The following is a 25,433-nucleotide window of genomic DNA, read 5'->3' as shown; positions in this document are numbered from 1 at the left end:
TGGCATCACTAAAATCTCATAGAGGACACTCGGAGTAATAAAAGCGGTCTTCTCCCTAGCCTTTGGGTAAGGGGGATCTGCCAGTAACCTTTACTTAGATCCATTGTAGACAGAAACGTTTCCCCCATTAGTTCATTAAGCAGCTCATCCATGCGGGTCATGGGAGAAGCATCTGACACCGTCCCTGCATTGAGCTGCTGGTAGTCCACACGAAGAGGGTGGTCCCATCCTTCTTAGGTACTAGGACTACCGGGCAAGCCCAAGGGCTCTGGGATGGTACAATTACCCCTAGGGCAGGCATCTCTTCCACCTCCCTCTCTATACTGGCCTTCACCTCTGCCGATACATGGTAGGCATGCTTATGCAGAGGTCGCACCTGTGTGTATCGGATAATCTGTAATAGGCGTTCTGCCCGGCTTGTCCGAGAACAGAACCCTATGCTGTTCTAACATAGCCCTGGCTTCTGGATTCTGCTGCCTACTCAACAAGGACCCTATCTCATGCCTAGTCTCCCCTAGGAGGTCCTGCAGAGCAGTGCTCGCCGGATCCCCCATCAGTGGGCTACAGATAGCCAGCACTGATGCCACACTCTGTGAAAAGTACTCTTTGAACATATTAATATTATAGGTCCTAGTTCTGCCTGTTTCACCATCTAACTGTACAACATAGTTGCACTCATTCAGCTTTCGGAGTACTGGATACGGTCCCGACCAGGCAGCCATCAATTTGTTCTCCCGAGTGGGCTTGAGAACAAGTACTGTAGTGCCCATGGTTATTCTAAGACAAACCAGTGGCAATCACCAATAAGACCCAGGTACACCCAGGTACATGCTGGATACATGCCGTAAACTTGCCTTAAACTAGACCCAGCATTTCTGCATTGATTAATGGCCTGTTAGATTAACAGTGGGGGTCCCTGGCAGTCCCTTTCAAACTGAATGGGACTGCCAGGGACCCCTGCTGTGTTAATCCTATGGGTCAATAGTCAATGCAGAAAGGCCTTAAACTTGCCTCAAACTAGCCAGGTTACACCCAGCACATACCCAGAATGCAACCGGGCTAGTTTAAGGCAAGCTTTAGAATACACGTGGTCTCGTCTGTACAGTACTTGCTGTCCTGGGATGAATTCTCTGCTACGGGCATTCTGATCATACCAAGTATTCTGCTTGGTCTTAGCAGCCCTAACGTTGTCCTGTGCCAACCCCATAAGCATCTCTAACCGGTCTCTGAGATCTACCACATACTGAAGCACAGAAGCAACAGTATTGGTACTCTCCCCTTTCCATCCTCATGGAATAGGTCCAGAGGTCCTCGTACCCTGCGACCATATAGCAGCTCAAAGGGAGAAAAGCCTGTAGATTCTTGCGGTACCTCTCGGTATGCAAACAGCAAGTGCTGCAGGTGAATCTCCCAGTTTTTGCCCTCTGCCTCTATAAAGGTCTTAAGCATCTGCTTCAGGGTCCCGTTGAACCACTCACATAGTCCTTTGGTTTGGGGGTGGTAAGGGGTTGTGCGCTGGTGATTCACCCCGCACGCATCCCAGAGACACCGGAGCAATTCACTCATGAATTGCGACCCCTGATCTGCCTCTATAAAGGTCTTAAGCATCTGCGTCAGGGTCTCGTTGAACCTCTCACATAGTTCTTTGGTTTGGGGGTGGTAAGGGGTTGTGCGCTGGTTCTTCACCCCGCACGCATCCCAGAGACACTGGAGCAATTCACTCATGAATTGCGACCCCTGACCGGTTAGAATCTCACTAGGGAAACCTACCCTAGAAAAAATGGTTAGCAAGGTTTTCGCTACTGCCCTAGCATTAATAGTGGCAAGCGCTACCGCCTCTGGGTACCGGGTGGCAAAGTCCACCACCGTGAGGATGTTCTGTAGCGCTTCCCTGACCAGCTGGGAACCATGAGGGGTCCCACGAGGTCCATGGCTACCCGCTGGAAGGGTTCTTCTATTACTGGTAACGTGTTCAGGGGTGCCTTCACATGGTCACCCGCCTTACCTACTCGCTGGCAGGCATCACAGGACCGGCAAAATTCTGCCACTGCACTGGATGCCCCCGGCCAGTAGTAATGCTGCAACAGCTGGGCTCGCGTCCGAGCAACCCCCTGATGCCCTTCTAGCGGAATGGAGTGGACTACCTGCAACAACTGCTGCCTATACTCCGGGGTACCACTAGCTGTCTCTTCCCCGTCCATACCTCATCTATACCTCCCTTGCTCTCTATACAGGAGCCCACAGTGCCACAAGAAGTACTCAGACCCTTCACTTGACTTAGACTCGAATGCCCAAAGTCTCATGCCCTTTAAGCTGGGGTCTGATTGCACCGCTTCCTTAAACTGGGACCTAACTCTGGCCACCCTACGGTCATACCTAATTCAAAGGAACAGGGAATGGGGACAAGGATCAGTAAGTCAGGATCAGAATACAACTTTGTCTGTCTTACCTGTCAGTCTCCACAGAGACTGCTGGAACCATAGGTCCAAAATACAGGGTCTGGTTCTGCTGTGATCCTTGCTGACAGGCTCCTGGTGATCGCTGCAACAGGCGCCACCTCAAATTTGAAAATGCAGTTTACATGTCCCAGGTCGTTACCAACTAAGATCTCGGCATCCAACCCAGGCAAAACCCCCACCTCCCTCATGCCATGTCCGGCACCCAAGTCCAAAAAGACCAGGGCAACGTGGAGTGACCGCGGTCCTCCGTCTGGCATAGTCACTTTCATCCGGTTCCCGGGAGCAAATCCTCTAGCCGCACCATATCAGGGCAAACCAAAGTCATGGTGACACTGGAGTTCAAAAAGCCGTCCGCTGCCAGTCCCCACTGGTCACCTTCCGCAGGTGTTTCTGCCAGACATCGTTGGGCTGCATCGCGACTGGCGCAACCTGATGTCCCCCGATCTCCACTGCTGGTCCCAAGGTGGCAAGTGCAGATTCTCCGCTGGATTTCCCCCTGTGGGCTGGTTCCACAGCTATACTTGACTCCTCTGTGTGTTCCAGTCACACACGGTCGACCGGCCTCATAGCTGGGGATCGTTGCTGCTGATGGGGTCCCTGGGACCGGTCCCGGTCCGGACAGTCGGGCCTGAGATGTCCGACCTTGATGCAGGCAAAACACCTCATAGGTCTGAGGTTTGTGGTCAAAGACCCATGCCCTCATGTCCGAGGGGAGCTGCTGCAGTAGCTTCTCTTGAAAGAACAAGTGCTGTAGGGTATGAAATTTTGTTACCCCATTTCCCTCCACCTATTGAGTCCCGTGTAAGGCCATTCGGCCAGCATAGTCACTGAAGGACTCCTCGGGTGTACTCCCCCAGTCAGGAACTTGGCCCGGTATGCTTCTGGGATCAGAGCATACTGGGTCAGCAGCCTACTCCTGATATGATGTTAGTCATTGGCATCCATGCGTGGAATACCCCGCACAGTCCGTTTGGCTTTTCAAGATAACAGTGGTCGCAGTCTGACCACCCAGTCCCTCCTTGGTATTCGGAAACGGGAACACTGCATCTCAAAGTCATTGAGGAATGTATCAATGTCATCTGTGCCATCAACAAACTTGCTGAAGCTGTGGTTGTTCGTCCGGGGAAGCTCATGTTCCCCGTTTACAAAGTGGGATGGGGAGGATTTTCTGAGCACTGTTGCAAACAGCTGTACACGCTCTGCAGTGCTAATCCCCTCTCCCCATGCAGCAAGATGTGCAGTGAGGCCAGGGATGGTAAGTCGGGCAGCCGCAGCGGCTACACCTTCCGCACTCCCTGGCACCAAGCCACCCACATCCAGGGGGTCACTGGCACTCTCCTCATGTCCTTGCAGCCCCGGAGCTGGAGGGACCTCCAGGCTGAATAACGTCCGCTGCCACAGCAGCTACGCGGTCATGCCCCTCTGGTGCGACCATCTGGTCCTTATGATGCTCCAAATCCTGCTCCAGCTGTACCTCTGACCGACCATCTGTCGGCAGTCCATAGCCCGCACATTTCTCCACGATCTTCGCCTGGTCCCAGGATCGGAACCTTCCTGAGTTGTTACTCATGGTGCTATCGGGGTATTGGTAAAGGGGCAAGTGAAATATCTCGTGCTCTTTAGAAGTGTGTATAAGTTGCCACTTGTCTGGGGAGCTCGCAAGCCACGAGGTCCCCCACTGTACTACAGAGTCCCGGAGGAGATTATAGAATAGGTTCAATTAGTATCCCACATTCTGCAAACCAGTTAATATAAGCCTGTCACGGTGGACTAGTACTTATTAACACTTTTATATTTTTGGGATTCTCGATTGAACACAACAAGAAGGCCAAAATAAATTGTAATTTATTTCCTTAATAGACAAACACACGACAGCTTCAGAATACACTTAATACAACACTTACTGGGATGGGGAAACTACAGCCGCGGCTAAAATTAATCTAAAGCTTACCCGCTTTGTTTCTCACTTTTTTTTCCCAGACGGAATTGGCCACGCGCCAGCCGCATCTCACGGCCGCGCACGGCCGGTTCTCCAATCAGCGTCTAATGGCACTGAACAATAGAAATGCCTGCGGCCGGCCGCTTCAGAGTAAGTTTAGCCGCAGCTGTAAATAAATTGTCCTTTGCAAGAAAGCACAAGAAATGCAGTCTCTGATTTAAAGTCCGTTTGGCTAGATCTAATAACTCAGCCAAATGAAGGAATTTTGTTCTTGTTTGTTAGAGTTCGTACAGGAGTCACCAGGACTAACGAATTCCGGAGTTTGGGGTAAATCCTTGGTTGCGATGTTATTAACCCCTTGCGTCCTGGAACCGCTACCGCTGTACTCGAAGAGAATCTTGTGCAAAGTTTGGAAAAGTCACGAATCACACCAGGGATAGCTCGGTGGGTAGTTTTATAGGGTTCACAGACCTATCTATAACATGTATGCCCAATCCCCTCCGTGGGAACATTTAGCCCACCAATCTCCATTTTAGCCGCAGTTTGCAAAACTGGGCAAAAAGACTTTCCGGTTTGCAAAGCGCATGTGTCAGCTTGACACCCATGCGTCTTAGTATACCTGGGATACACCCCTTTACTGGCGACGCTTAGTCTGGGGTTTCGTCCCAAGGTGTCAATGGCTAGGGATCTGGCACTCAGCAAGATTCCTGCCATTTTCACAATTTGGATCTCTGAGGATTTCATTCCTGTAACTTCACTAGACTTAGAGTCTCCCACTTAGCGGGACCTCTTTGAAGTGCATAAAGGAAAATACCCTCAGCTCATTGCCCCTGGCATATTTACATGCCAAAGGATTTTTTTCCTGGGCTTACAGAAAAAACTGTTCCTGCCTGTACATTTTAAAACTTACAGTATTATACACTTTATTAAAATATCATGTTCTGGGGGTGCCACAATTGTATTTTTATTGTGTGTGAGTGGTTTATTTATTGGGACTTGCACACCAAAAATAAGAGTGCTAGCTGTCTCCGTTCCTGAGTTAGCCCGCTTAATTGAAAGGCTTGCCGATGGGAAGTCAAGTTCACCTACTTCTCACGTCAATTGACCGACTTCTCATGGCAATCGACTTTCCCCCTTTCAAGTTACGCGAGCTAACAACATACGGATACATTATATCGGAAAACCACTTCAAATCTAACCACAAGCCACTTATTCAATTGAACTTGCGGTAATGAGGTCGAATGGTTGAAAATGGATACCTATACTTCAAACAGACCGCCCAGTCTCAGCCACGCTTCTTCAATCAGCGCTGGCTTTGGTGCTCATAATGCCATCTTCTGCCTAAACACCATATAGCACAGGTTGCCTGAATTTCTATCATTGCAGACAGGGAACAGCCTGCAAACTGGGGCAAATACATGAGTGTCATGCATATACTTTTAAGCCCTTCACTCCCAATGCAAGTTGGGATTAATCAGACGGGTATAATACCTTTCTTAAGGCCTGATTAACCCCATGTGTATAATACCTTTCTTAAGGCCTGATTAACCCCATATTCACCACAGACAGTCCTTGGCTAGGGGCGCAATTTGCCAGCCCTATATCTCCACCAAAAGGAATTCTTTTGTAAAGTCCTTACAGTATTCATTCAGTAATCCTTAGCTCAAACAAATTCTGGAAGAGGGGTACGATCCTTGGTTACATGTAGTTAACCCCTCACACTTTGGAACCGCTGACGCTGTAACTTGGACGTTTCTTGGAAAAGCTTAGATGAATCTAACTGGGCTGAAGTCATCTTTATAGGGTTAAGGGTCCTATACCTAATATACACACCCAATCCTCTCGTGGGAACAACTTTTCCCACCTATCCCCGACTTGCCAGGAGTTCAGAGAACGGTCAGAAGTTGCTTCCAGGTCTGCTAAGAGCATTTGTTAACTTCAAACCTGAGCTGCTTAGCATACCGGGCCACCAGGCCCAACTTCTTACCTGGCGACAGTAAGTCTGGGGTTTAGCTACCAAGTGTGAAGCGCCCATACTTCACACCGGGTATCTGGTACTTGGGAATAATCCGGCCACCCTAACACCCAGGGTCTCTGAGGCTTTTCAACTCTGGACTTCTCTAGACACTGGGGCACCATCTCAGCAGGGTGCCCTTTGAAGTACGGAGATGAAAAATCCTGCAGCTCATTCCTCCATAACATACTGCACCGACACACTTTATTCGAGCAAATACCCAGTATGTACCTGGCAGATACCTGGAATGCGCCGCTCCTCACCTCTGACAAGCCCCGTTGCGTTTGCCTTCCCAGCCTGGGTTCATGCCTGGCTGATGGGCGGCTGATCTGTTAAATGATAATGATTAGGATTTAATAGGCTGCAATGCTTCGCGTGTCTACCAGATGGCATAAATTCATGAATTGTAATGCAGTATATATATATATACTGTGCAGTATTGCAGCCAGCGGGAATAAAATGCTTCAATCCCTGCCTGGAAAATACCTCAATGCACTCGGGCAGAAAACAGTCACAAACCTCAATACACCCGGGTATACCCGAATTCGTGGGACTAGCCGAGCTCGAATAAAGTGTGTCGCCAGTGTATGGGCATGTTAATGGATTCATTGCTGGACCGTCAGGAAAGGGTTCCTGCCTCTACATTTAAACCACCACTGAAATTCAGTATTTTTATAAATGTATGTTCTGCATATGTAACAAATATAAAACTCATATGTATGTTCATGGTACATGTGTAACTAACTGTACTCCAAAAATTAGAGTGCTAGCTCTTTTCTAGGGCAAGATATCCACTTAATTGAATGGGCTCTGTGTTGTGGGTTGCGGTTTGACCTATAATTAGTCTGGGTTACAAGCTGGCATACAATGTATCCATGCTGGCTTTGATCGGTAACCGCAGACACACACCATCAATTCACCTCAAGTGGATAACGAGCCCAGTGGATAAATTTGTAACGGGTATGCACTTCAGCTAGACCGCAACCACTTATTCAATTGACTTTGCGGTTCAGGCATCTGCGGCTTGGAAAGTGATACCCATCTACAAAGCAGCCACTTACTTGCAGGCACACATCTTTACTTAGCGCTTGGTTCAGTGCTAGAAGCTCCCCCTTGTGTCGCAAATACAGTTAGCACATTTTCATTCATTCATTTAACTGCAGCTAGCTTCTGAGCTGCAAAACAGGGACATTAAAGGTAGGGTAGGGGAAAACATGATATTATGGGGACAATACATTTTAACCCCTTCAGTCCCAACAAGTATTAGGGTTAATCAGCCAGGCATAATACCTTTAATATTGGCTTGGTAAACCTCTCCCGTCACAGTAGTCTCCCCTTCCCATCCCTCACAGAATAATTCGAGAGGTCCCCTCACCCTGCAACCATATAGGAGCTTGAAGGTTGAAAAGTCGGTAGATTTTTGTGGTACCTGTCGGTATGCAAACAGCAAGTGCTGCAGTTGAATCTCCCAGTCTTTCCCCTCCGCCTCTATAAACGCATGAAGCATCTGCTCAGAGTACAGTTGAACCTCTCACATTGTCCATTCATTTGGGGGTGATAAGGGGTTGTGCACTGGTGCTTCACCCCGCACGTATCCAATAGACACTGTAACAATTCATTTATGAATTGTGACCCTTGATCTGTTAGGATCTCGCTACGGAAACCTACTTACCTATTGCCCTGGCATCGATGATGGGAAGTGTTACAGCCTCAGGGTACCGGGTGGCAAAGTCCACCACCGTGAGGATGTAACGCTTGCCCGTCAAGCGGGAGATCATGAAGGAACCCACTATATCCACAGCTACCCTCTGAAAAGGTTCCCTATTTACCGGTAACGGGTTCAAGGGTGCCTTCACATGATCACCCGCCTTCCCTCATCGCTGGCAGGCATCACAGGACCGGCAGAAATCTGCCACAGTCCCTCATGCCCCCGGCCAGTAGCAATGCTACAACATTGGCTCTCGTCCGAGTGACCCCCTGATTCTCCGCTAGTGGAATGGAGTGGGCTATATGTAACAACAGCTGTCTATACTCCCTGGGTACCATTAGCTGTCTTCTACCTGTCCAGACTCTATCTAACCCGCTAGATCCTTGCTCCCTATACAAGAGCCCGCGGTGCCACAGAAAGTAGTCTGACCCTTCGCTTTCTTTAGACTCGGACGCCCGAAGTGTCATGCCTTCAAAGCTGGGGTCAGCTTTCACCGCATCCCTGAACTGTGTCCCTAACACTGGCCACAAATCCTTAGTCTATAAGTTGGGGGGAATGGGAACAGGTAAAGGGAACAGTAAGTCAGTCTTTGGTTGCGACTCAGTCAGGCTTAACTGTCAGAGACGCCTGGAAAGGCTGGTCCAAAATGCAGGGGTATAGGGGATGGTTCTGATGCGATCTTGGCTGATTGTCTCCTTGTAATCGCTGCTACAGGAGCCAGCTCTCCGGTAAACACACAGGTTACGTGCCCCGGGTTATTGCCAAGGAGGACTTCAGCATCTAACCCGGGCAATACCCACACCTCCCTCATGCCACGTCCAGCACCCCAATCCAAAAAGACCTGGGAAACCCAGAGGGACCGCGGTTCTCCATCTGGCATGGCCTTTTTCATCCCGGTGCCCAGGAGCAAATCCTCTGGCCGTACAATATCAGGTCAGACAGTGGCACCGGAGATGAGCAACCTGTCCGCTTGGTGATCTCTGATGGTCACTCTCCGCAGATGCTTCTGCCGGGACATCATTGGATTGCAACCCGACCGGTGCAACCTGATTTCCCTCTGTCTCCACTGCTGGTTCCTGGGTGGTAAGTGCAGATTTCTCTAGGGACGTCCCTCTTTGGGTTGATTCCATGGCTGTACTTGAATCCTCTGTGTGTGCCAGCCGCACACGGGCAACCGACTTCGCAGCTGGAGAATGTTGTCACTGATGTGACCCACTTTGTTGCACAGGTGACATCGGCTCTCGTGTTTAAACTCTGCAGCTTTGGGGATGCTGCCTTCTGCTGCAGGCTTGTGCGTCCACTGAGGGGTATTTTTGGCTAAATTGATCGGCACAGCCGGTCTCTTGGTAGCTTTTTACCCATCTATTAAAGCACGATTGGTCACAAATTCATCAGCCATCCTGGCAGCTTCCACATAGGTCTTAGGTTTATGGTCAAAGACCCATGCCCTCACGTCCGAGGAACATTGCTGCAACAACTGTTCTTGAAAGATCAAGTCCAGTAACGTGTGGTATTTGGTAGCACCAAAACCCTCCACCCACTGGATCCCCTGCAATGCCATGTGGGCCCTGTATCGGACATAGGACTCCTGGGGGTATCGTTCCCCTGTCCTTAACATACCCAGGTAAGCTTCTGGGGTGATGGAATACTGCATCAGCAGCATTGCTTTAACATGCTTTTAGTCATCCCGATCATCTGGTTGTTTGGACTACCGAGTCTCTTTGGCCACTCTGAACAACAAGGGGTGTAATGGAAACACCCAGTCCCTTCGTGGCACCCGGTATCTTTGACATTGGGTCTCAAAATCACTTAAAAAAACATCAATCTTGTCGATGCCGTCCACAAACTTCTTGAAACTGTGGTAGTCCACTCGGGGAAAGTTTTATTCCCCATGATCAGGTGGGTCTTAGGGGACACTTTTCTGTGTAGTACTGCCAGCATCTGAATCCTCTCATCTGATGTAGCCCTCTGTCCCCATTAGGCAAAGAGTGTGGTGATTCCAAGCGTGGCAAGTCCAGTAGCCGCGGGGACTACCCTACCACACTCCCAAAAACCAGTCCTTCACCATTATCCCGGTGATCACCCTCTCCCTCCCCAATACCATCTCCCTCCAGGCTGGATTAACCTCCGGTGCCCTGGGCTGAAATGTGATCACTGCTGCTGCAAGTGCGGGCTTGTTGCCCTCAGGTAAAGCAATACTGGCTTCATGGAATTCCAAAACCTCCTCCAGTTGTAGCTTTGACTGACCAGCCATCGGTAATCCATAACTTTCACACTGGGTAATGATCCAAAAGCAGATCCCAGGACCGGAATCGTCCCGATCGCTTATCCATTTTCTCCCGCAGGCACAAAGTTAGGTGACAAAAGGAATCTGTATTTTTTCGTGCTCTTGTGAAACGTGTGTACGCTACCTCTTGCTTTGGGAGTTCACAATCTTTGAGTATCTCACTATGCTATAGTATCTAGCAGGATGCTATTCCATAGGCTCTATCGGATCCCACTGTTGCCATCAGAAAAAAGCCTGTCACGGGAGACCAGGTCTCTTAACACATTTATACCGGGATCATATGATTGAGCAAAGCAAGGAGGTAAAATAAATTGTAAATTATTCCACGAAATGACATACACCCAATGTTCCACAATTACAGTCAAAATACACCTACTGGGATGGGGGCAAACGAAAAAATTGGTTTTGAGAACGAAATCTTAAAACAAAGTCTGTAGGAGTAATTTCCCAGGAACGGGAATTACTCGCAAAAGCCTTGGAACTGTAATCGGTCAGCTTGCAAGTTGCAGTCGCTGCTTACACAATTAGTTATTGCCGCTGTTTCTTGGCACTTGGAATCTTAGAAGCTTGATGATAAGATGAATCTTGGATGAATCTGATTCCCAATGGGCTGCAGGAATTCTTATAGGGTTCAGAACCCTTTACCAAACAAGTGCAGCCAATCTCTCTATGGGAATAACTTTTCCCACCTATCCCGGAGTTGCCAATATTTTATAAAAACTGGCAGAGGGGGCTTCTCATTCTACTAACGGCATGCGCGAACGTAGCACCTTTTGCTTCTTAGCATATGAGACCCTCCCAAACTAACACCTTAGGGACACTGAGCCCTTTCAACTCTGGACTATTACAGACATTGTGGCATCAAGCCAGCGGGATGCCTTAGAAGTCCGGAGCTGCACATACTCCGCTCATTCACAGGATGTCACTACACGCATACTAAGTGGGATGCTACAATAAATGAGTGTTTCCCTGTCTCAAGTGTTCTGAATGAAAGCCCAGATATTCCTATCAGTTTTAGTACACTATTTTAGGGGACTTTCATTCATCTTTTATAAAACGCTATAAAAATTAAGTTATAGTCAAGTTTCAGAGCGCTAGGAGCTTCATAGCAAAAGTTAGCAAACAGCCGCTTTTATTATTTAAGCACTGGATTTAGAAACATTTTTACTCTCGCCACCTTATACCTGGTGGGAGAGACTCTGAACCCCTACACTGGGTTCTGGGGGTTTGGGCATATACTGGGGGCCCTTTGAATGTAATTTCCCCCTGCCCGGTCTTACTGTTCTGGTCTGTGCTGAAGCAGGGAGATCTGGCGGTGAGCAGCTAACTGCTTCCTAAGGAGGATTTTGTCCGGTGGTCTGTTTCTTCATGTCTCCAGGAATCTGGTAGGATTCCTGGGTACATATTTTGGGGTAACCAGCATGTCTGCCCCCCTTCTATCTAAACACACCCTGAAAACATTTTACCGTAAAATCATCCCTGAAATTCATGCCCTGCGAATCTCCGCTGGTTGGCACTCGTGGAACAGTAAAACACACATACATCTTTATTAAAATACAGTTCACATGCAATAACTGGGTTGCAGAGCTGACACTTCAAACTCCCCAATATGGCTCAGGGGCACCTAGCCGGGCATAATACCATTATTATTGGCCTGGGTACCCCTTCACTGTCACAGCGGGTACTTCAATTAGCCATTTCGCCTGAATAGATTTCACACTCCTGGCAGCTAGTGTCACTTTGATCTACGCACCTGGGATTAAACTCACTGGTACCAAAGCCCAGGTGGCCAGGAGCCCCCCTTCTGTCCTAGGATGAAAGACCCTGCCTGGTTTAATGTATAAAGTAAAACATATTTTGAAACACTGCTGCTTAATAAAATTTAATTTTATACATTCTGCTGCAAAAATGTGTTACAGTACTTTGGTGTATGAAATATAGTGTGGCAATGTTCCAAATTGACAAACGGGGTTCATTTGATAATAAGTAGTTTATTGCACAGTATGATCATACTCATTCAAAAGTCTACAAGACTCTCTCTGCCAGGGAGTGTCCATGCAGCCTCTTTATACATTTAATTTCCTTTGTTCAAAATGTGTTACTAGGCAGATTATACAAACCACTCCTTAATTCTTAAACCAATCATCTTATAGCTCATTAAACCTGGTTAGAACTGGCCTCAAAACAGCTATGAATAGGTGCTTGGTACACACTATCACTAGAATGTGGGCGTTACTTTAGTCACAGTCGTAAATCTACTCAGAAGCGAAACCTCCTATCTATACCAGACACACTTTCCTACACACAAAATGGAAACTGAAGACAACAGATTTTACAAAATGGAAACTGAGCATCGCTTTCAATCCTTCTCCAGAGACCCCCCAGTCCATTTCAGTAATATCTCAACAGTATCTTCATTTCAGCAATATTATTTCGTCAAGTGTAAAACTAAACTGTTCCCTTTACACTAGCCTTTATCCCGTACACAAAGCAAATTAGACATTTAAACATTTTAACTTTACTTTTAAAACTCTCCCAGCCTTATCTCTGGCTAGTGTAACCCCCAAACCTTTAAAATAGGTTTAGGGGTCTGGGCTAACACTGGGAACACCCTCATTACACGGGGCCCTGGTACAGTTCTTGGGTTACCTTACCCCCCGGTGCCCCATCTGTGCTGAAGCAGGCAGACTAGCGGTGTGCCCAACAACGCTTTGATGGTAGGGTTTTGACCAGAGCACTGTGCTTCAATGTAGCCAGAAATCTAACTTGAATCCCAGGTACATTTTTGGGGTTTCCAGTAACTTTTGAACCCTGCTAAATTGATGCAATCTGAAATGAGTTTCTCCGTCATACCTACCATGAAACTAACAGCCTGGTCGTCTCCACTTGCAAGCACTCCTGGAAAGGTTAAAACATAAAAAATTGCAAGTGTCGCATATTTTATTACATAAAAACAACAAAAAATGTAGCGCTAACCAAAAGAAATAGTAACGTGATATGTAATACCCTATGTAAAGACAGTCAATCGCACATAGGGGGCTACCTAGTGATACAAAAAACTGACTCCCTGGTCAGAGCTATAGCATGGAAAAAGGATATGTATCTAGAGGCGCCTAGAATGACAATTAATACAAAAAGGATATATGAAAACCAAGCCTGTTGGTTGATGGAATGTAGCTCCTCACGATGTGCTTTAAAAGAAGAAAAAAAGCACAACACATAGCGTAATACTGTTGATAATGGGACAAACAACACTTAAGACAACATATAACAGCTGAGAAACAGTTATGTGAAATTACACAATAAAAGCATTTAATAACAATTAATAATAATCATAATACACATGGACATATAATAATATGGACAGATTAAAATGAATTAATGATATAAGTGCTCCGCAGCACCGATGGTGACAGTTGCAATGCCCACTCACCAGATGGAATAAGTAAGCAGGCAGTGGATAATTTTGAGTGTATCCCCTCTCGATTCGGTAAGCTGCTTTCTGTTGGCGGGCGTCTCCGTTGATGCGTGTGTGTTGGTCTGCATGCAGGATCTCCCGCAGCACGCTGGGAAGGACGCCCTGATGGTTAGGAACGGCAAAAGCTGATTCGGCTCTCCGTCAGAAACAGCAGGCTAGCTGATTAGCAGCAAACACAGATTCACAAATGCGTGGAGGGAAATCACCAAAGGCTATGGTGCAGGAGTGCTAGAATCGCCACCCTACGCGTTTCGAAAGCTCGCTGCTTTCTTCCTCAGGGGTATGTGACGAGCACTCAGCTAGATCGTCCATTGGGGATTCAATTCTCCAATGGCTAGGTCTCTCTGATGATACTCGTGCAAGATTTCGGCCCCGTGACGTCATCGCTGGGGGTGGGGATTTGAGTGTATAACGAGAGAGCCTGTTAAACGCGGATTCACTCTTTGACAAAGGGACACAGGTCCCGAAACGCGTTAGAGTTTACTTGTATTCTTATGACCACCTAATAAATTGTTATAGCCTCAATACTGGTTGCAGCCCCCATTGCTTTGTGTATCTGTGCTTCGCCACCGGACCCCACGGGATCACCATTTCTTACTGCATGCTGGGCATGATGCACGCTATTACCAAGGACTGGGCTGCTGCTTACAAAGTGAGTTCTCACAGTGATTATATACTATGATTATTTACACCTGTCTCACTGGGGATACACATTAGACTTTTATGGTATATATAGAAATCTGTGTTTGCTCTTCAGTATTACTGGTACTAGTATATCTCTTTATTATCCTGTGAGTCTACAGCAGCATTCATGCATGCCCAGATACCTTGGTTATAATCACATACTCCTGAGTCCTATACATATGCATAGGATTGCTGAGCCCCTCACATAGGGATTATATCCCGGACCAACCACATGTCAGGAGGAACTGCAGGAAGACTCTCTGGATTGGTGCAGTCATTACAAGCCAGGTGAATTTTAGTACTGCAGTGAGTACGCCCGTGCGGCATGCGGGGACGGAGCCTGATGTCCGGAGGGCAGGAAGAAGAGTGTGCACTGTGCGCGCGCTCCGTAAAAGGTGCGTGCGCACCCGACCCGCGCCGGAGGAAACTGCACGCGTGCGTGCAGGGAGAAGGGAATGCGGCCTGCTCTGAGGAGGGGAATAGCGGCGGAATTCGCGAGGGGGATGATACTGCAACGGCGGCAGAGACGAGGAGCCGTGGAGACCAATAAGGCAGGGTTGCGCCGTGTGTCCAGGGTTTCCCTGAAGGTAGAGAGTGTTCTGTGTGAGGAACGCAGGGGACGCCGAATCCTATCATTACCCCCCTCTTCAGGAACAGCCTCAGGACGGTCCATAAAAGGTTTCTCTGGAAACTTCTTTCTGAAGGCCCTAAGAAGACCCAGGGCATGAATGTCCTTTAAAGGGACCCAAGACCTCTCCTCAGGACCAAAGTCCTTCCACTGCACCAAGAATTTGAGTTGGCCCCTGGAAAGACGGAAATCCAAGAGAGAGTGAACTTCATATTCTTCATTACTTTGGACGGAAATAGGATCCGGTTTACGAGTCTGGTCCAGGAAGAAGTGACTGGCGACGAAAGGCTTTAAGAGGGACACATGAAAAACATTGGGAATCTTCATACTGTATGGTAGTTGGAGGCGGAACGCCACAGGATTGATAGGGAAAGGGCCCAGGAATTTGGGTGCCAATTTGGGGGATGGTACCTTTAAGTGGATATTCTTAGAAGAGAGCCATACCAAATCCCCTGGCCTGTAACTGGAAGCCATACGACGATGGCGATCGGCTTGAAGTTTTGATATGCGGGAGGAGTCAAGGAGGGTAGACTGAATCCTGGACCATGCGGTTTGGATGGCGGACATGCGTTCGTGTAAGGATCCGCGCTGTGGGTATACCCACGTACTGCGCCTCCTTACCTCCTTTACAGGCCGTTCAGGCTCCCCGGCAGCGTTCCCCGCTACTGACCACTGTCCCCGCACCTCCGGGCCACGCGTGTCACCCCTACGGGCGTGCGCGGACCCAGGCCAACATTAGTTGGCACCGGACGCCTGACTCTGCCTCCACTGACGCGGTGCATGCACCTTGCATGTCTCTGTTCCTGCCCTGTCAACTCCACCTCCCAGGTTCCTCTTCCCCACCTGGCCCTTTCCCTGTCCGTCCCTCTGCTCCTCCCCTTCTTCTGTCTACTCCCAAACCCTCTGGTACGTCTCTCCCATTCTCCACCTCCTCTGAAGCAGCGCACGTACCTTGCACGCCCCTTCCCCATCAGCTGCGCCTCCAGGTCCTTCTTCCCTTTCTGTTCCTTCCCTTGTCTGTCCCTCCGCTCCTCCCCTTACTCAGACCACTCCCAAAGCCTCTGATAATTCTCCCCTATCTGGGTCTTACTTTGGTCACTCCTCTGTTCCTCCCCTCACTCCGATTGGTCCCAAACTTTCACACTCTGCTCTCCTGTCAGGTTCTTCTTCGGGCTGTTCCTCCGTCACTCCCCTTCCCCTGATTGGTGCCAACCCCCTATTTAATCCCCCTTCACCATTTCATCTTTGCTCTGCATAGCTTCTGTACCTTGGTGCTGTCTGCTGTTGCCTGGCCTCTCTTGTCTTTCAGTGTCTGATCCTGTCCCTGGAAATTCTGCTGACCTCCCTGGATTTGACCCTTTGCTTTGGACTCTACTACGCTGCTCTCTGGAAAACTTTGGACTTCACTTTGGACTTACTACACTGCAGACTTCTACAACCCTTGGACATGGCACACGGACAATCTACTATGCTGCTCTCTCCAATCCACGACTCTTGGCTTACGAACTTTACCCTTCTACACCAGAGCTGTCAAGTACGGTATCATTTTATAATCTTGTTACCCGGACCATCTATGCTACTTCCACACTCTGGCTGTGCCCCCGTTTACTGTTAGGTGTGTGTTATTATTCCTTTCCACCTCAGTCCCGGGGTCTCGTCTGGCTTTTGGGCAGGCCGAGCGTTAAGTTCGTCTACGGCCGGTACTCCCGAGGGAATGTTGGAAATGGGTAAACAGGGAGGGTGAAACCTATAATTTATTTTAAAAAAAAACGGCAACTCACGTGTGGCTTCATTCTAGGCAGAATTAACGGCATACTCTGCCCAAGGAAGGAGTTCAGTCCAATCATCCTGGGAATCAGATATGAAGCATCTTAGGTGCTTCTCCAGGGATTGATTGATTCTCTCCGTCTGTCCATTGGATTGTGGATGATAGGCAGAAGAGAAGGAAGAAGAGATGCCCAATCTCCTAGTGAAAGTTCTCCAAAACTTGGATACAAATTGGGAACCTCTGTCAGACACAATGGTAGAAGGAATCCCATGATTCTGGAAAATCTGATCCGTAAAGATGTTAGCGAGGGCGGGAGAGGTGGGTTATCCCATAAACGGAATAAAGTGAGCCATTTTAGAGAATCAGTCCACAACCACCAAGATAGTGTTCATTCCTCTGGATTTGGGCAAGTCCATGATGAAATCCATCAAAATGTGGGACCAGGGACAGCCAGGGACAGGAAGAGGTAACAGAAGACTCTGTTTTTTTTGACAGAGAGACATGTTCTGCGCGCACGTAGGACAAGCGCGGGTAAATTCTAAAACGTCTTGAGACATCTTAGGCCACCAGAAATTCCGACGAATAAGGTCAATGGTCTTCTTAAAATCTGGATGACCTGCAGATTTCGAAGCGCGACCCCAAGCCAGTACTTCAGGAACAAATTTGGAAGGTACGAAGAGTTTGTTGTGGGGAACAACCAAGTCTTTAGGAATGCGTCTCTGGGATAGCATAATCTTATCAAGATTCTTGAAGGAGGAAGTGGCGAGAATCCTCTCCTGTGGAAGGATGGTTTCCAAGGACTGTTCTGGATCCTCTTCAGAGGAATGTAGTCGGGAAAGTGCGTCCGCCTTTACGTTCTTAGTCCCAGGGATATAAGAAATGTGAAAATCGAATCGAGAAAAAAAAAAGTGACCAACGAGCCTGTCGCGGGCCGAGGAGTCGAGCACTCTTAATGTAGAAAAGGTTCTTGTGATCCGTGAGGATGGTAAACGGCTCTTTTGACCCTTCCAGGAGATGCCTCCACTCTTGTAGAACCATTGTCACTGCCAGAAGTTCCCTGTTACCCACGTCATAATTCTTCTCAGCGGAAGAGAATTTTTTGGAAAAATATGCACAGGGATGTAACTTATCTTGAGGCGTGTGTCTCTGAGAAATAACTGCCCCTGCGCCGCAATCGGTGGCGTCGACCTCCAAGACAAAGGGAGGCTCGATGTTGGGATGACGGAGAATAGGTGCGGATATAAAGGCTTACTTGCGTAGCTCGAAGGCGGAAATGGCTTCAGGTGACCAAGACGAAGGATCGGCTCCTTTTTTTGTAAGGGCAGTGAGAGGTGTCATGATGGTAGAGAAATTATGTATAAACTTACGATAGTAGTTTGCAAAACCCAAAAAGCTGTATGGCTTTGAGGGAATTGGTTCTTTGCCACTCTGTCAGAGCTTGAAGTTTACCGGTATCCATCATAAAACCTTCATCGGAAATTATGTACCCTAGGAATTGGGAAGAGTCTGGTGGAAGGTGCACTTCTCTAGTTTGGCGTATAAATGCTGTTCACAGAGACGAGAGAGAACGTAGGAGGTGTGGCGTATATGGTCCTGGAGGTCATTGGAAAAAATCAAGATATCATCTAAGTATACTATCACAAAAATGTTGAGTACTTTACGGAAAACATCGTTGATAAAGTCCTGGAAGAAAGCGGGGTGTTACATAAGCTGAAGGGCATTTCAAGATACTCGTAGTGGCCGCTACGTGTGTTGAAGGCCGTCTTCAATTTATCCCCCCACCTGATGCGTAACAGGTTATAGGCTCCACGTAAATCCAACTTGGAAAAAATCTTAGCCCTCTGTAATTTATCAAACAGTTCGGTAATGAGGGGGAGGGGGTAACGATTTTTAATGGTGATACGGTTCAAACCCCTGTAGTCGATGCAAGGTCTTAACGACCCATCCTTCTTTTTTACGAAGAAAAAACAGCTTCTGCTGGGGAGTTAGAAGGACGAATAAAGCCTTTCTTGAGGTTTTCCTGGATATATTCATCCATGGCCAGAGATTCAGGTAAGGACAAGAGGTAGGTCTTTGATTTGGTTAAGGAGTAGCCTGGAACAAGATCGATCGGACAATCGTAAGTCCTATGAGGTGGCAAAAGGTCTGACTGGACCTTATTGAAAACGTCCCGGAATTGATGGTGGACAGGAAGAAGGATAACCTCAGGGACAGAGGTATTGGCCAATAATTGCTGGGCTTCGCATGACCTCGGTTTCCAAGTGATGGGGTAGAGGAAGTCCAGTTGATGAGTGGATTGTTAAGCTGCAACCAAGGAAGAGCAAGGGTTACGGGACTTCCAGGGGCATGGATGACATCAAGAACTATGGTCTCTTTGGGAAGATGCGTGGTAAGAAGCAGGTGAACCGTCTCTAAGGAAATGTAAGCTGGAGAAAGGTGGAGTCCATCTATTCTGACGAGTGCTATCGGATTTTTCTTCCTCACGATCGGTATATGATTGAGCCTGGCGAATCCTAGATCCACAAAGTTCCCACCTGCTCCAGAGTCAATAAAAGCCACAGCAGAAGTCTGAAAGTTCTCACCTGAAAGAGAGATAGGTATGGTCAGTTTCTTAGGGAGTTCTCCCTGATGGAGGGGACATGGAGACATTACACCCAGAGAGAGAGCCCCTCCGCACTCACTGGGTGTTCCCATTTCCCGGATGTAGACGGCATTCCCGAACCAGATGCTCAGCGGACCCGCAATAGAAACACAATCCCCCGGCGTGGTGGAACTGCCGTATCGGTGTGGGCATGCGCTGTATCCCCAATTGCATTGGCCCCGGAAAATCCAGGGCAGGACTAGAAGCGGTGGTTGCACTTGTAAGAGCTGGAGTACTGCTGGGCGTACTGAGGAAAGGAGCTTGGAAATCATGGAAGCGAGTGTGCTGCCGCTCTGAGCGGCATACCTGGATACGTTGATCCACTTGGACTGCCAATTTGAATAGGGACTCCAAATGTTCCGGCCTGGGTTGACGAGAGAGTTTGTCCTTGATGAGATCGGCCAGGCCTTGCCAGAACACTGAGACGAGAGCCTCCTGTCCCCAGTTAGTCTCGGCGGCAAGGGTCCGGAATTCCACAGGGTACTGCGTCACCATACGACACCCTTGAGTGATCTGAAGGAGAGAAACAGAAGCCATCTCCCGACATGTGGAGGAATCGAACACTGCTTTAGATCGGTCTGGTCTGCGTCTTGTGGGCTCGGTATAATGTTACGCTGGTGCTGCCCGCAGACCAGAACCGTCCCCTGAGCTGAAGGGGGAAGTGGTAATACACGCACCCGCAGCAAAGGGAGCATGCCCGGAGTGTGGTATTAAGCGTTGCCAGTCCAGATGTAGTAAGGTAGACAATACTTGACGGTACTGGGTGTAGAAGTAGAATCGTGATTGTCACGCCAAGGTCAGGGAGTGGAGAGTGGATTAAGGTCGAAGTCCAAGCCGTGTTCGAGGGAAGCCAGAGAGAGTTTAATCCGAGGAGTGCCAAGCTTGAACCTGTGAAATCACCAGGAGTAGACAGAGTATCATCCATGCAGAGACTATGTTGAGCGAAGACTGAGAGCACAGAGAAGCTAGATAAAGCAGGGAGGTCCAATCAGGAACAGGGGCAGGTCAGGAGGAACTGCAGGAAGACTCTCCGGATTGGTGCAGCCATTATAAGCCAGGTGAATTATAGTACTGCAGTGGGTATGCCCATGCGGCATAGGGGGGCAGAGCCTGAGGTCCGGAGGGCAGGAAGAAGAGTGTGCACTGTGTGCACGCTCCGTAAGGTGCGTGTGCACGCGACCCGCGCTGGAGGAAACTGCACGCGTGCGTGCGGAGAGAAGGGAACGTGCCCGACGCTGAGGAGGGGGAATAGCGGCGGAATCGCCGAGGGGAGTCATTCCGCGATGGCGGCAGAGGCGAGGAGCCGTGGAGACCGGTAAGGCAGGGTTGCGCCATGTGTCCAGGGTTTCCCTGAAGGTAGAGAGTGCTCTGTGTGAGGAACGCAGGGGACGCTGAATCCTAGCAACCAAGAATTTTTTAGCATAGTCCGGTGCAGCTAAAATAGGGGCACTAGCCAGTGCTGTATTTAGAGCCTGAAATGCCTTTTCACAGGCTTGAGACCAGGCAACCAGAACTGGGAGTTGCTTCTGTGTCAAATCAATCAGGGGTTTAGCCACGGCACTGTACTGTGGCACAAACTTCCTATAATAGCCAGCGGTGCCTAGGAAAGCCATAACCTGCTTCTTCGTGTTGGGGACGTTCCACTTCACTAATGCCTCAACCTTACAGTGGCGGCCGCCTTTAGTCTCCTGCGGCCGCTACCGTGGGATTTTTAAAAGCGCGGGCAGAAGGGCTTTTTTTCTTTGGTTTCGGCGCCACGGCGCTTTGAATGTTCAGCGCCATTAGCGCTGAACAGGAGATGCGGCTGGCGCGCGGCCAAGTTTGGCTGAAAAAGCAAACATCCCGTATTAATACGGTGATGTTGTAGATTTAAGGGGGCCGTGACAGTATCTGGCTCCGGCATCAGATGCCCTCCCCCCACCAGGTGCCCTAGATACAGCACCTCTGCCACCCCTAATAAGCACTTTGTGGATTTTAACGAAAACCCTGATGCTTGCTAGCTCCGCTGTTTCATGTACAGGAATAGAGTCACAAGAACTACTAAATACCGCAATATCGTCTAGGTATGCCCTGTCATAACTCTGCATCCCTTCTAGCAACCTATTGACCAGGCGTTGGAAGGTAGCCGGGGAAATCTTCATCCCGAATGCATCACTAAAAACTCATAGAGGCCACTCGGAGTGATGAATGCTGACTACTCCCCAGCCTCTGGGGTCAGGGGAATTTGCCAATACCCTTTGTAATATCCATTTTAGTTCATCCAGAAGCTCATCATGCGTGGCATGGGATAGGCACCTGAGACCGTCCCCGCGTTGAGCTGCCGGTAGTCCACACAGAAGCAGGTTGTCCCATCCTTCTTAGGTACGAGGACTACCTGGCAAGCCAAGGCTCTGGGATGGTTTAATTAACCCTTAGGCCAGCATTTCCTCCACTTCCCTCTCTATACTGCCTTTCACCTCTGCAGATACCCGGTAGGTATGCTTATGCAGTGGACACAGATCACATGTGAGCACAGGATGATCTGTGAAATGTGTTCTGCCTGGCTTGTCCGAGAACAGAACCCTATACTGCTCTAACACTTTTCTAGTCTCTGCTCTCTGCTGCTCACTTAACTGGGACCCTATCTCTACCTGCTCCACTGTACTCCCTTGCCTAGCTCCTCCTAGTAGGTCGGGCAGAGCATGGCTTCCTGGGTCCCTTATCGGTGGGCTACAGATAGCCAACACTGAAGCCTCACTCGGTGCAAAGTACTCCTTGACCATGTTAATGTGATATGTCCTAGTTCCACCTGTTTCTCCGTCTAGCTGTACAACATAGTTGCACTCATTCATTTTTCTAAGAACCGTGTATGGTCCAGACCAGGCAGCCATTAAATTGTTCTCCCAAGTGGGCTTCAGAACTAGCACTTGCTGTCCTGGAATGAATGATCTGCTACAGGCATTCTGATTATACCAAGCTTTCTGCTTGATCTGAGCATCCCTGAGGTTGTCCTGTGCCAACCCCATAAGTGTCTCTAACCGATCTCTGTTATTTACCATGTACTGACGCACAGAGGCATCAGTATTGGTAGTCTCCCCTTCACATCCCTCATGGAATAGGTCAAGAGGTCCCCGTACCCTGCGTCCATATAGCAGCTCAAAGGGTGAAAAGACTGTAGATCCTGCGGTACCTCTCGGTATGCAAACAGCAAGTCCTGCAGGTGAATCTCTTTGTCTTTCCTCTCTGCCTCTATAAAGGCTTGCAGCATCTGCTTCAGGGTACCATTAAACCTTTCACATAATCCGTTGGTTTGGGGATGATAATGGGCTGTGCGTTGGTGCTTGACTCCACACGCATCCCAGAGACACTGCATCAATTCACTCATGAATTGCGACCCATGATTGGTTAGGATCTCACTATGGAACCCAAACCTAGTAAAAATAACTAATAAAGTCCACCACAGTGAGGATGTAGCTCTTCCCTGACCAGCTGGGAACCATAAAGGGACCCACATGGCTACTCGCTGAAAAGATTCTCCTATTACCGGTAACAGGTTCAGAGGTGCCTTCACATGATCACCCACCTCACCCACTCGCTGGCATGCATCAGAGGAGCGGTAGACCTGCATCGGATCCAGTCTCTGATTTGCTCCCTAGCGCACCATGTGACGCGTCGCCGCACTGGATCACAATCCTGTTGTAGTCCCTGCTGGCTGATGCGTCACAGTGTGCAGTGACCCAGGGAGCGAGGTGGACTGGGGACAGCTAGGGAGGCGGTAAGGGGCTGGTGAGAGGCGTGCGCACAGCCACGTGCTGGCGGCTGCACTGGGGACCTAGCCTTACATAACAAGATTGCACTTAAACACTGAAGCTTACAGACAGAGTGAGCAGCTAAAAAAACTAAGGCACTTTCATCCTATGTCAATGTATCAAAGCTCTTCACTCCCATGTTCCTATCTTGTGCCTCATGGCGGGTCAGTAGGAGTAGTTTGGAAGAAGTTACATGGAGCAAATGATATAATGAGATGTATCACAGTCTGCATAATTATTTTTCCCTTGTTATTTACGGCCAGGATTCCGAAAAATCTGAAGTCATATAATTCTAACATAATGCTTATCACGTCTGACACAGTGAGTCCCAGCATACCCTTCTCTAGGGTTTAAGTGACCAACGCATGTTTTTATTATGTTGTAGGAATGCACCAATCAATGCTGCAATGCTGCCACCTGCAAACTAAAGCCAAACGCTAAGTGTGCTGATGGGGAATGTTGTAAAGAATGTCAGGTGAGCAGAATATGATCTAACCGCTTTCCGTAACATATTACTCTTCATTAGCAAGAGGGGTGCGCAAAGTTTTCCCCCTGCCCCCCTGCCTGCTCTCCTCCTGTGCTCGCACCCCTCCCCTCACCGCCTCCCGCTTTGCTCCGGTAATGTGGTTAATGTGACATCACGTGGCCATGGCAGCTCAACGTCACATGACCCCACTGCGTCATTTTGATGCCAGTTAACATGGCGGTGCATCGCCAAAAACACCACCAAGCAGTCTGAAACAAGTTAAGAGACGCTACAGAGGCCTTGCGCGGTCCCCTGGCATTTAATTTAAATGCCTTGAGGGAGAGCGTGGTATCTCTATAACCGCTGCGTCCCACCTGGAAAATCTCCCCAATTTGTACACTCCTGATTTACACATATGTGCAGCCATTGCTTGTACAGAGTAATGCTGGGGGGAACTTATGGTCTGTCCTCACCTCTGCATACTCCCACTCCTTGTACAGAGTCATGCAGAGGTGGAGCTGATGGTCTGGTTTCTGCCCCCTCCCACTCCCTGGAAAGGGTTTTGTGATTTTATGAGGTTTCCTGACGAGTAGTGTGTGGTTCAGAGGTAATTATACCATATAGAAGTGAGGGAATCAACAAATTTCAAGGCTGCTGGTACTGTAGAATGCAGAACACCCAGAGTCGGATTGTAAAGTGGGATGTGGATTAGCGCATCTCTTTAACGAGTGTTGTCCTTGCACAGATTATGAAAGCTGGAAGCCTGTGCAGAGCCAGCAAGCATGACTGTGACATGGCAGATCAGTGTGATGGGCTGTCCCCTAAGTGTCCCTCTGACCGCTTCCGAGTCAATGGCTTTCCCTGTAGGGACAACCAGGGATACTGTTACAACGGAAAGTGTCCAATCATGCAGGACCAGTGCACTGCGGTGTGGGGACCAGGTGAGTGAAACTGCATAACTATAGCACTACTATATCACCCCATAAATACCAGAGCCAGTGCTTTGTCCTATGGAAAAGGGTCATAATTATGTTTACTTCCCTCTCCAGACCTTTCTTACAGAGTGGCTAGCAAAGCTTGTTACCACCCCAAATACATACATACATCAAGCTAATGGTTGTTATAATACATGACCTGAGCATAGGGCCTCATGATGTCTACAAGTGCTACTGTTCCCTGCTATATCATCTTGTACATTGTATATATTTCCCCATCACCTCAATTCACATTATTGGTGTTATCACCTCTCATGGGGTTTACCTGATTGCCAACGGATTAGCCTGGCACTTTGTCCAGCATCATAATTGCTTTTTATTCCACCTCTGCACAGGAGCTGTCACCAATAGCTTGCACGTGCGCTATGATTCACTTAATGGCCATCGCGTCATTTCATCTCCATGACAACCCTACTGCCGGGACTCCAAGCGCAGCTCACTAAGGCCTCGTCCAGGGTGGCGGCGAGAGGGCGCGCATGCTCACGCTGGACCCGTTGTGACAATGCATGTGGCCTGCGAGAGCAGGCTGGCGCGCCTGCTAGGCACTCAGTCGCTTCTAGTGTAAGGTATCAGGTGAT

The 25,433-nt window shown here is 48.7% G+C and overlaps 1 protein-coding gene across 2 annotated transcripts in view; it reads left to right on the top strand.

Annotated features, from left to right (window-relative positions):
* The window catches only part of LOC142495722 (zinc metalloproteinase-disintegrin-like cobrin), a 1,243,131-nt gene that overhangs the window by 974,031 nt on the left and 243,667 nt on the right, over nucleotides 1–25,433 (top strand). For both annotated transcript variants that reach the window (XM_075601588.1, XM_075601589.1), the window contains exons 13-14: nucleotides 23,780–23,869; nucleotides 24,606–24,801. In XM_075601588.1, the coding sequence (XP_075457703.1) occupies nucleotides 23,780–23,869; nucleotides 24,606–24,801 (286 nt within the window). The remainder of the gene's footprint in view (nucleotides 1–23,779; nucleotides 23,870–24,605; nucleotides 24,802–25,433) is intronic.

The sequence above is a fragment of the Ascaphus truei genome, chromosome 5, assembly GCF_040206685.1.
Source record: "Ascaphus truei isolate aAscTru1 chromosome 5, aAscTru1.hap1, whole genome shotgun sequence".
NCBI classification, from domain to species: Eukaryota; Metazoa; Chordata; class Amphibia; order Anura; family Ascaphidae; genus Ascaphus; species Ascaphus truei.
Note: the sequence above shows the minus strand (reverse complement) of the source record. Positions and strands in the feature narration are given on the sequence as shown.